Source organism: Quercus lobata, chromosome 11, assembly GCF_001633185.2.
Source record: "Quercus lobata isolate SW786 chromosome 11, ValleyOak3.0 Primary Assembly, whole genome shotgun sequence".
NCBI lineage: Eukaryota > Viridiplantae > Streptophyta > Magnoliopsida > Fagales > Fagaceae > Quercus > Quercus lobata.
The window spans coordinates 29,654,055-29,666,692 of record NC_044914.1 but is presented as its reverse complement, the minus strand read 5'-3'; the positions used below and the strand labels follow the sequence as shown (position 1 = coordinate 29,666,692).

The 12,638-nt window shown below is 33.2% G+C and overlaps 1 protein-coding gene across 1 annotated transcript; it reads right to left on the bottom strand.

Annotated features, from left to right (window-relative positions):
• Nucleotides 1-1,505: 1,505 nt before the first annotated feature.
• On the bottom strand, nt 1,506-6,809 carry LOC115967713 (serine carboxypeptidase-like 18). The gene is made up of 14 exons (XM_031086847.1): nt 6,452-6,809; nt 6,211-6,347; nt 5,034-5,110; nt 4,801-4,923; nt 4,251-4,356; nt 4,103-4,140; nt 3,873-3,974; nt 3,436-3,522; nt 3,191-3,343; nt 3,034-3,105; nt 2,826-2,944; nt 2,328-2,441; nt 2,181-2,235; nt 1,506-1,923 (listed from the first exon to the last, which is right to left on the bottom strand). Exons 1-14 carry the CDS (start codon nt 6,598-6,600, stop codon nt 1,840-1,842), a joined length of 1,416 nt encoding a protein of 471 aa, XP_030942707.1. The 5' UTR covers nt 6,601-6,809; the 3' UTR covers nt 1,506-1,839.
• Between the last annotated feature and the right edge of the window lie 5,829 nt (nt 6,810-12,638).

Genomic DNA, 12,638 nt, shown 5'->3' with positions numbered 1-12,638 from the left:
CTTCAGTAAAAATACACCCCAAGAAGTTCAAGAAGACATCAAATTTTGCTTTGGAGCATAGATTATAAAGCAACATGAAAAGTATTTGGGCTCTTGTCTCTCATTGGTAAGGATAAGTACAATACTTTCCATCAGTTGATTGAACTACTGAATAAAAAATTGTCGAGGTGGAAAGAAAAATTATTATCGAATGCAGGAAAGGAGATTCTTATCAAGACTGTGGCATAAGCAGTCCCAACATATACCATGAGTGTCTTTAAGCTACCTAATACTCTCTATGAGGAGATGACAAGTTTGGTCTGAAAGTTTTGGTGGGGTCAAACAAATGAGAGGAACAAGATGCTTTGCTAAGTTGGGATAAAATGTGTAAACCTAAGGAGGAAGGAGAGCTTGGTTTTTGGGACCTAAAGACGTTCAATCTAGCTCTATTGGCGAAACAAGGGTGGAGACTATAGATATGTGCACATTCTTTAGTTCATCGAGTACTTAAGGCAAGGTATTTCCCTAATGGTGATTTTCTATCCATGGAGATAGGAAATAACCCATCCTATGCTTGGTGTAGCATAATGGTAGCCCAGCCCATTGTCCGACAAGGAACTCGGTGGCATGTTGGTAATGGCCATTCTGTTGAGATTTTCAAGGACAAATGGTCACATCAATGCTCAACCTTTCGTCTTACCTCCCAACCTATTGTTGTACCTTCTGATGCTAAGGTCTCCCTGCTTAATGACCCACATATAGTGTCTTGGAGGATTGACATGGTTCAACAATTCTTTTCTCCTGATGATGCAGCAGCCATTCTGAGTATTACACTTAGCTATCAATGGCCTTCATGGAGTTTGTGGACTTCATTTGGCACCTAAAGTTTGGGCAAAAAATGGATGATGACAACTGGGATTGGTTATTACAGTGGCATGGTGTCTTTGGTTCAGTCGAAATGAGGTGAGGTAGGGCAGAGCTGGATCTTCAACATCGACAATTTTGCGAAAAGCTGGACATCTTTTAGAGGAATTCCAAAAGCCAATTTGATTATATCTCATCGGATGAAGGAGGATGCAGTGCAGTGGTTATCTCCAGACTCCGATTGAGCCTTATTTGAAGCTTAACGTGGATGGGGCGACTTTCTTTATTCACAAGTCCACTGGTATAGGAGTTGTTGTACATGATCATGCAGGAAGGGTGGAGGCCGCTTTGAGCAAGAAGCGGTATGTTCCTTTAGGTCCTATGTAGATTGAGGCAAAGGCGTAAGAGGATGGAGTTAATTTTGCTTGGGAGGTTGGCATTAGAGATTTGGTGGTGGAGAGTGATTCACAAGCTGTTATCGATGCTTTAAAAGGCAATGGTGTGTATTGCAAATATCATTGAGGGGACACGGCTTAAGCTACTAGAGTTTAGACATACAATTATTTCCCACGTTAAAAGGCAAGGCAATCGTCCAACACACATCTTGGCACAATATGCAAAGAATATTGATGATTATGTAACATGAATAGAGGAAAATCCTATTATGATTAAGTCTGTTCTGGCTCAAGATGTATTGAATTTATCTTTCTTCTTAATAAAGTTACAGTATTTAAAAAAAAAAAAAAAAACTCTCGCTAATTCCTTATAACCCTTTCCGTGGTTCCTTGGGAAAGCCGAAATCTTTTATAACATCAAACTCAAAGCTTCAAAATGCCATGAATTGTACATCCCGCTAACCTTTATTAAGGAATCAACTATTAATTGTTTTCAACACTTTCTCGATTACATCAATGTAATAGTACAAAATTACAAGAAGAAAATTTTCCGCATAATGAGAGTAGAACCACTCCTTAAACTTGAAGCTACGGGTGTTGATTAGATTGGATAATAATGGATGAACCTGTTGAACATCTGAAAGCATTCCCTACGCTTGTACTCTTGTGGTGAGTGACCAGCTCCCTAAACAAACGATAAGAAAATGGTTAAGACATATCTTAAGCCTTAATTATTGATTGACAAAATTTGGCTTAAAATATGTTTGGAGTTATCTTTTCTAATTTATTACCCAATAACTAAAATTACATATAAATGGTTTCTTTAATTAATAAATAGAAGGTTGGAACAGGATAATTTCAAATATGTTTCGAGCCAAATTTTTTCCATGTATGTTCATCAATAATTATGAAACTATTTTTATATCAATTTTTTAAACTTACCTTAATAGATGCATAGGTCAAGCGGTATCCATTAGAAGAATACTTGATAGTGTATCTGCATTGAACAAATGATAAAAATTATTAATATGTGATATTCATAATTTGAAAAAGCTAATCCTGCTACATCTAAAAGGTTAAAGAACTTACCCTGCAATTTGACCATCCACTAACCACTGTCGCCAATCATTAACAATGGTCAAATTTAGCACCTTGATCCATTGTTGCGTTCCAATGTTTGGGATTGTTAGGTCATGGTCACCACTGCGGGAAAAATAAGCAAAACCATATCGTTCAGCAAAATTATAAACATATTGCTTTAAAGAAAATGTAATCCTCAATTATATACCAATTCTATACATAAGATATAATTCCATGGCAAATATGGATGTTTAGGGCCAAAGCCTAATTTGTTGTTAAAAAAACACAAGCACCATTTATTACACACTAGTTGTTTTATACAATTTTTTCACATAAAAAAGCAACCAAACTTGTGACTTTGAGCTTTAAGTCACGATTTCAGTAGCTTTGTGGTGTGTGTGTGTGTAAAATTGTATAAAATAACTTGTGTGAAACAAGTTTAACTCTTAATTATAACGGGTCCAAGAAAAGACGAAGAATTTTGATGCAGTGAGTTAAGGAATATACTTGTATATTAGAACTTGTAAGCCCAATTTGCTGAGATTTTTATGATAATCAAGGACACTGGTGACGTCATATGTGTATGATAAGCTCTTGTTGCATCTCTTCCAGTCATATATTGTTCCCTGATTGCAATCACAGATATGTGTTTAGCACTTAGCACCATCATGTTATAATATTTACCACCATTACTAATGTTATAGGAGTCCAGTACCTCTCTGATATGAAGGGCTTCTCGGACAGTTTTATCATTGGCCCAAATGTAAGAAAGTGCATAACCAAAGGTCTGCAAAAAGTGGATCAATTTCATTATAAACATTTTTACACTACAAGCTGTAAATTTGTTTTTTCAGAGAGAGAGAGAGATTTACATGGCAAAAATATTCTGGCACATCATCAGAATTTAAGGTGAGGCCATCAGAGTCTTCCTCAAGGGCTCTTCTAAGAGATTCTCCATATGGATGTGGAGATGTCCAGGTGCACTTAGGCTCCAGAATATGGTTTTTGTTTATGTCTTTAGTGCACTGAAAATTCATGGAATTATTCTCTGTTGGTGTTAGATTTCCAAATATCCATAGAAAGAAATATGTGTTTTCTTGAGTTAGTAGTCTCTTACATGCTTCATTAATTGAAGATCCTCGTAGCATTGTGATTGCGCTGTGGTAACGTCAGTGTAACTACCATTGCAACTTTCTTTTGCTGCCTGTAAAAGCATACACTATTTTCAATTTCATGATGACAAGCAAAACAAAACCATAGCTTGTATTTACAGAGGTCAGTTTCTTAGGCACTTTATAGTAAAATTTTCAATTAAATTCAATTGTGCGGTCATATTGACCAATAAGTCATAGTTGAATTTAATTGTTCCTAAAAAAGACGGTAGTATTTGCACTGCATTAATCAATGAAGCCATGTAATTGAATTTTATTAATGAACATAAGATACACCGCCTAAGAAAGTCTACCTAAGTTTTACCCTAATAGAAATAGAACTCCCATAAAAAACAGAACACATAATGAGATTAAAAATTGCAAATGAAACATGTTGAATTACCTCATAGAGTTCATCTGATACAAGCCCCATTCGATGAGAATATATTATCTTTGAATTGTCATTAATGTCCGCATCAGTCCGAGGGCACCCAAGAATGTATCCCTGAAACCATTTCAAACAAAGAGTTTTTCAACTCATAATTATCGAAATCCATGGCCTAATTTATCAATGTGTTGAAGTAACTTTATGAGCTACTTGAGTCATTTAAGTCCTGCAATTCGAACAATTACCTTGAGATTCAGGCGTGGTATGGCTCCAGCATTATTATCTGTAATATTTTTAGCCAATTTGAAAAATATGAGTCACTTCTATTTGAAAGTTTGTTTCAAGTATAAAACTCAAATTTACTTTTTATAGCAAAATCATAAAGTTAATTACCATCAGTTATATGTTTAATAACAATTGTGCCAGATACGCCTGAATAAGAATCAGCCCCAATAAATAATTCATTTAGCAGGTATTCTGGGTATTCTTCAGTCAACCACTGCATTTACAACAACAACAAAAAAAATTGCAAGTGAAAAAAAAAAAAAAAATCCATGACAACATATACGACTTCAATTATATTGTTCGGAACCAACAAACAATATTTGACTTATAAGTACGATACAACATTTTTCATTACTTTTTATACAACTGTTCATTAATAGTAAAATTGGTGCCAGTAGTTGATCCATGTAAATATGATACTATTCCAATCAAAACCTATCACCTTATTAACATTGTGTCTTGAATTAAGTTGTAGCTCTAGCAGAACTCAGATATAAATACCTAGAAGTACTTTGTAAGCACTACTTTTTGTTATTAACATTGGCAATGATTATTTTATCACCATTTAACTGTGGGGATATGAGTCAAGAGATCTAATAATCAGCTGCTAATGCTCTAATTGTTTCTGTTAATGTAATAAGCTAAGAGCGTTATTCACCTTCCTTAAGAAATCATAAACTTGTACTGCTGTTATTGTGTCTGAGACAGCGTAAGCTTCGGCACTTGTTGCATAGGAGAAACCAGTGCCAACAGGTGCATCTACAAATAAAATGTTGGCGTCCTGGGAAATGATTCACCAACATTCAATAACATCACCATAACACATCAAATTAGATGTAGCTCATGTGGAAATTGAGTACTAGTATTAGATAAAACGTGTGGTGTACTAACCTTTGTCCATGAGTATGGATAATAATATGTTTTTGGTAAACCCCCTGCGTAGTGTGTCATATTGAAAGCTAATGGACCTACAAGTAAAGTTACATGATGTAATTAACGATATGGGACATAACCCGAAAGGATACACACGCAATTTTTGAACCGAAACCGTGACTTAAATTGTTTTAGTTCAAAAATGGGGTGTGTAAAATTGTATAACAATTTGTGTGTAATAAACACAACCCAAAATGATATTTCTAAAGAAGACACATTTATAATTTTATAAGTATTTGGTTTAGCTTATTTTATTGTATTATGGAGTTCATCAACCAACATGGAGAATCCCCTTTTCCATTTCGCCAAAACCCAGTACAATTCAAGAAAGAAGTTCGATGAACATGCTGAACTTTTGGTGGAATAAGATAGTACATATTGGATGGATCAAATTGTGGAATTTGATTCATGAGAGTAGGATTAATGGTCAGATTGATCCTTAAAGATCAACCTACCGGTCAAATTATATGACATGTTAAAGTATTTCAAAAATTTGGTTGATTTAGACTGTGGCTGCTTGAGCCAAAATTAAGTATAACAAGTTTGAAATTGATCTATTATCGCTTCATTTAAAATTTTAAGTGATCTAGTATTAGCTATATTGTTAAATGGTTAAATTGTTCATCCAATGTCTCTACGCATTCAACCAAATGAGAGGTTGACATGTGATCAATTTAGGACATGTATGGTGTCATATCATGTTTTCTATAATAGATGCAAAGCCTAGTGAATACGAAAAATGAAATCTTAACACCGAAATGAACACTTTGTATTTTAATGAAAATAGAAGGGTCCTATTTCCAAAATTAGATCTATGAGGTGATATAAGAAAAAGCAAAAAATAAAAAAATAAATAAGAGTTCCATTTAATCCGACAAAATGAACTGATTAATAAAGTTCCACATGGGGTCCGCATAGATTGCTCAAAATTGAGAGTCTAATAAGTTCCCTCAAACAAAAAATATTATCAAATACTCTCAATATACACTAACGTGATACTCACTTCTCTCATATGAAAAATAGATTTTACCATAAATTTAATTAGCCAAACCTATTATTTTCCGAGAGAAACGAGTAACACGCCACTAAAGTACTGAAAAAATTCTTCTTAAACATATTTTTCAGTTAAGCATACCAATCTCGTAGATGAGACCATTGAAAGCAGAGCAACCAGGGCCGCCACTGTACCAAAGCAAAACAGGGTCCTCTCTGGGGCTCCCCTCTGATTCGATGAAATAGTAAAACATCTCAGCTTTATTTACAGTTACGTACCTGAAAATCAATCAAAAAGAAACACAGTGTAATGAATTTGGTATAGATTTCAGGAAGGTAATTGCAACACAACACCAACAAAATCTACCCACATAAGAACATACCCAGTATAGAGTTTAAAAGGAAGGTCACCATCGAATCCCGGAATGGAGGTAACGAGTGTGCCAGAGAAAGCCACATTTGCTGAGAAAAGCAGTAGAAGAAGCGATTGCAAACACAATTTGTTTGCATAATTTCCCGAGCTAAATACCATTGTTAAATGGTTCTTCTCTCTATGTTGCTAGTGTGGTCTGGCCTAGAAGAGTGTACAAAAATTTCTAAAACCCAAGTCTGTTTCTAAAATTATGTGGCTAAGACGACAATGTTTAAGTACCAAAGTAGTTCACATTTATTATGGTTTTTGGTTAAAGCCAAAGCAATTCTATGACTCGTTTTCTAGATGTGTAGTCAATAACTAAGAATAGGAGAAGATAGAAAAGAATTGTTGTTGTGGGTTTATGGGATTTGAAGTGCGGTTGACAATGAAGCATAGGGGAAAATCTAACCAAATGGGTTGAACATTTGTTATACAAATTGTGTGTAATAGTATACTATTTTTTTTTTTGATAAGATAATAGTATACTATCTGTTTTTATAAACGTGACTCTTTTTTTTTCAGTTGAACATGTAACTATTTAATGGTGCTTGGACTCTTAAAATTCAGAAGCTACCCTAAATCTTTTATATGGTAAACCAAATGCCTTTTTGAACTTTTTGTCAATTTTGTGAAGCAGCTTGTGTTCTTTTGAAAGAAGCAGTCCAATGTTACTTTTTAGATAAGCTTTTCACAGTACAGAAAAACTACAGTCCTTTCCAACTTTGTTTTATTTATTTATTTATTATTTTTACATATTACACTCTTAAAGTTTGGGTTAATTTTAACTTTATCTTCTAAAGTTTCAAAATTTTGTTTGCTCTAATATTACGTGGTTAGATTTGCTCCATTCCATCCATGCACCGTGTCTAATTGTCCATAAGGACTATCATGTAAGCTAGTTGATCCAATGAAATTATGACATGTCATTTTATTTATACTTATCATCTCAATTAAATAGTTTTTTTTTTTTTTTAAGTCTTTAAAATCTAAAAGTTATAAAAATTTACAGTAAAAAACAAATCACCAACTAGAAAGCAATAGCTTTTCTTGAAGTACTGAAAAAAAAAAAAACACAAACAAACAAACAAAAACAAAAACAAAAACTTTAAAATCTCTAATCATCTCTCACCTTCCAAATAGACATTCTCAACTTCCCACCCAATCGATGTTAGTAAAGGGTGGACCAACAAAGAACATGTTTCAAATGTTAGTATGATAGATCTCAGTATCCACGATTTCATACTAACTTTAACCCCCTGCATGTTGTCAGTTGTCACAACTCAACATGAAAATTATCCGTGTAGAGCAAATATATAAGCACAACAAAATCTCCAAATATTTTCACAATAATTTTGTTTTGAGTTGTGGTCATTGATCTCAATGCAATCTTATTTTGCTTTGATTTAAGGTGGATTTGCGCACCTTAAACTTATTGCAAAAATGGTCTAGGATTTTATTGTGCTTGCTGAAGAATTCATATGTTTAACTTAGTTTGATTAAAAAATTAGTAAACTATGACTTAAGAAGCACTTGCACTGATACCAGCACAGATATAAGTATGGATACAGTATGACAATACGACAATTTTTGAAAAACTAGAACGCAGGCATGACTAGAATACATATATTGTCTATATATGTGTTGGTGGAGAAGATATTTGTGTGTGTGTCTATTGTCTATCTAAATAATGAAAAAAGAATGGTAAAATGATAGAATTACTTGGCTTGATGGGCGGTGAATTTTAACTCATAAAAGACAAATTTGATAAGAAGTCTATTCACGTATGGGTGGGTGGAGAAGATAAATGCAAAATAAAGATAAACACACATAAACAAAACAAGGAAAAAGTGCAAAAGGGAAAAATCCTTAAGAGAAACAGATCTGGCATGAGTAGTAATAACAACAACAACAACAATGATAATAATAACTAGTCGTAAACCCGCGCGTTACGCGTGATAATATTATTGTTTTAGTTATTATTGGTTAATAGTTGGTTTTTCATTTTCTTTCAAGTTAATATATTGACTTTTAAAAAATATACAATCTAATATATTAATTCAACAACAATAATAATAATAATGTTGAATAAAATAATATGAAAAGGAAAAAAAAGTAAAAAGAAAAGATATAACAATAAACAACAAATTAATTATCTCTAAATAAATACCAAATTATTTAAATCATATTATGTAATATTATAATATTACATTCTTATATACGATCTTTAATTCTTTACAATGCAATATGATAAAATTTAACAACCAAAGTGAAAAAAAAAAAAAAAAAAAAACAACAACAACAACAACAACAAAATTAAAACACAATTGAATTGCATCAACTTAAAGTAGAGATCTATAAAACACAAAAATTCCTCAACCTAAAGCAAAGATGCAAGATATATATATATCTCACCAAAAATTGAGAGAGAAAGAGAGAGAAATAAATTTTTTTGTGAAGAAAAATTATGCATATAATGGAAAAGAGAATGCCAAATTTATACTAAAAGGATGACAATAAGAAGAAACAAAATAAAGGGAAAGACGAAGAGTGATATTAAGAGAGAGGGTAGTGGGGAGATGAAAATGTAAACGGAAAGAGAAATGTTGAAAAAAGTGTAAATGTTAAAAAAAGTGAGTACAATTTAATTTATTTAAATTTAAATAAAATATTATATGTTTAATTAAAAAAAGAAAATATAAATAATTTAATTATATGGAGGATGTGACTGGGTTTAAATTAATATTGAATAAAATAAGATGTAAAGATTAAAAAAGTAAAAATATAATATATATATATATATATATAACAATAAACACCAAATTACCCAAATCATGTTATGTAATAGAATAATATATATTATATTCTTATATATTATCTTTTTTAATTTTTTTATAACACAATAGTATAATATTTAACAATCAAAGAGAAAAAAAAAATATTTTGTGTGTGTGAGAGAGAGAGAGAGAGAGAGAGAGAGGGGGAGGGAGAAACAACCTTTCTGTGATGGAAAACTATGCAAAAAATGGAAGAAAGAATAACAAATTTATTGAAGATAATGTGAATATGAAGAGACAAAATAAATGAAAATGAATGGAAAGATGAATAGTGACATTAAGATTGAGGGTAGTGGGGAGATGAAAAGGTAAGGGAGGGAAAGATGAAAAGACAAAATAAAGAAAGATAAAAAGTGATATTAAGGTTGAGGGTAGTGAGGAGATAAAAAGATAAAGGCATGAGAAAGATTGAAGAAAGTGCAATTATTAAAAAAAAATTAAATGTTAAAAAACAATTATAGGAAAATTAAAAAGAAAAAAGATAATGACATGGATGCTGATGTGACTCAATATGAGCAAAGTAACATTAAACGCTACGCTTCAGCTTTTAGAAATATATAGATAAGTTTCCTTTTAAGTTTGAGGGGATCAAAGAATGTCATTTCCCCAAACCTTTAGTGTAACTTGCTCATTATAGTATAATATCTTCTCAAAAGCACAAACTTTTGGTCTGATGGTAAAGAATTCTCATTAAAAGCGAAAAACATAGATTATAACTCTCTAAAAAAAAGATGGCATTTGTTCGTATCTAATCATTTAATTTGCATCATGAGTAGTTACAAAAAACTAGAGTGTCACTTGACATATAAATTTAAATGAACTAATAACTTATGTGGAATTTAAGGGTCCGTTTGGTTGGAGGGGTGGAAAAGTGGGAGGATAGAAAATAATGAGAGGATGGAAAAGAGAGAGGATAAAAAAGATTTTAATTTCTCTATTTTTTGTTTGATTGGGAGTGGAAAAGTGGATGGATGGAAAAAAAAAATTTTTGCATAAATTTACTCATATACTCTTGTTAAAAAATGATGTTCAATTAAAACAAAAAAGTGACAAACAAAGAAAAAAAACCAATCACCCAAATTTATTAAAAATAATAATAATCATGTCAAGAAAAAAAAAAATCATGTCTAGTAAAACAAGCAAAAAAAAAAAAGAACAAAAACAAAACAAATCACTGTCACCCAACGCCCCAGGAAATCAAAAAGGAAGGGAGAGGCAAATCTCCCCAAAAAAAGCCAACATTTGCCCCCCCCCCCCCCCCAACCAAAAAAAAAAGAGTCAACGTCCCCCCGCCCTCCCAAAAAAAAAAAAAACCAACGTTGCCCAGGAAAGCAACTAAAAGCATTTTTGTCCATATAACAAATTACACTCTCTTTCTCAGTTTTCTCCTCATTTTAGGGAGAAAACATTTTTGTGTGTCCGAGAAAAAAACACTCAAGCCCCACCACATCTTTTTCTTCTCTCCCCTCCCAACAAAACACCCTCTAAAATGTTTTCTCTCCAAAATTTTCTATCCACTCTATTTTACTTCCAAACAAACACACCTTAAGAGTTTGACTTAAAGACCTACTTCAAAATAAACCATATGTGAATAACTCTTTCATCAATGCACCTAGTCAATTTAGGGTGTTTTTTTTTTTTTTTTTTTTTTTTTGAGGGGTGTTTTTAGTGTTAGAACAAAATGGGACCTAGTGCCCATGGGGACTAGAATTTGGACTGTTCCACTTAGGGAAAGTCAGAGCTACTATCCCAACTAGAGGTCTGGTGGTCTTGGTCGTTGCATTTTTGGTTGGCTTATCCATGTGAAATTATCCAGTTTCTGATCCAACATAGATAATTATGTAGTACAATCCGAAACGTTAATGTAATTGAAATTTTGCAATAAAATTGAAATTGCTAGTCAAAATGTCTGGTTGCCAAATAGCCTAGCTAGGTGTTAACAACACTTCCGGTTTGACCCTAATTAAGGCAAGGGACCCGTTAGTTTTGCGTGTGCTTTACCAACTAGTCAAGAAGAGCTTTTGGTTGTCACATTGTCACAGAAGTAAAAGAAATAGAATTTTCTTTGTGAAAGAGAAATTCGGATGGGTCATGTAACTTACAGGTCCTAACAGCATCATCTTTTGGGCTGCAAATTTTTTATTTTATTTTATTTTTTTGGAGTATTTTGTTTTGTTTTGTTTTACTCTCTCTCTCTCTCAATTGACATTGACCTTTTGTTATGTTTGAGAATAGTTAGAAATTGTGAGACATTTTGCGTATACGCTATATGTGGGGTGGGCTTTGCATTCCGAAAAGCTTAGAGGCTTTTTTTCAAGTAGGACCAAGCTAGGTAAAACCTTGGTAGTCGCACAGGCCTAGGGTCCAACTTAGACCGTATAGTGTATGGGCGGCTGCTAGTGGCACTGTGTACGATACCTCTTTTTTTTTTTTTTTTTTTTTTTTTTTGATAATCAATTTTGTACAATATTTTTTTTTTTTTTTTTGGGTAAGATAGTCGATATATTGCAAAAGAACTAAACAGCCATAACATGATCCAGGCAAAGCCTGGTCATATACATGCCATGGGAATCTTCTTCCAACACATTAACTAAGTCCACAGGCGGACTTTCAAAAGAAATGAAATCTAAGTTCCTATCAGCAGCCATCCTAGCAAGCCTATCAGCATAGCGGTTAGCCTGGCGGAAGCAGTGCTTGAATTGGATTCGTTGAAACCTGCACATTAGCTGTCTGCAGTCATCCAAAATAGGGGAAACTACATCATTCTCATAGTCTGAATTTTGAAAGATATCAACAATAGCTTTAGCATCCAGCTCAACAATAATGGATGTAATATTTAAGTTGCAGCACACTATAAGCCCGTTTCACAAACCCCACAATTCCGCCACAAAGCTATTAGATATCCCAATACATCTAGAAAACCCAACAACCCAACCACCTTGATTATTCCTCACAATACCCCCACATCCAGCTAGACCTGTGCTGCCCAAGACTGAACCATCTGTGTTCAGTTTGCTCCACCCTTCAGGCAGTTTTTCCCATCTAACTTCCTTCACAATGTAACGGGTTAGACCTTTATTTGAGCACACACAGTACATAAACTCCCTGGTTTGCACAATGATGTCTGCTGCCAGCCTTGGATTTGGATTCTTCTTATTAAAAACGACATTATTCCTGCTTTTCCATATATTCCAAATGGCAAAAGAATAGATCATCTTCCAAGGGGGGTGGTTAGGAATTAGACTACGGTTCATCTTTCCATTCCACGTAAGCCACTCTTGCAACTCTGTCATCCAAAAGGCATGGTTAGTGCTACCAACA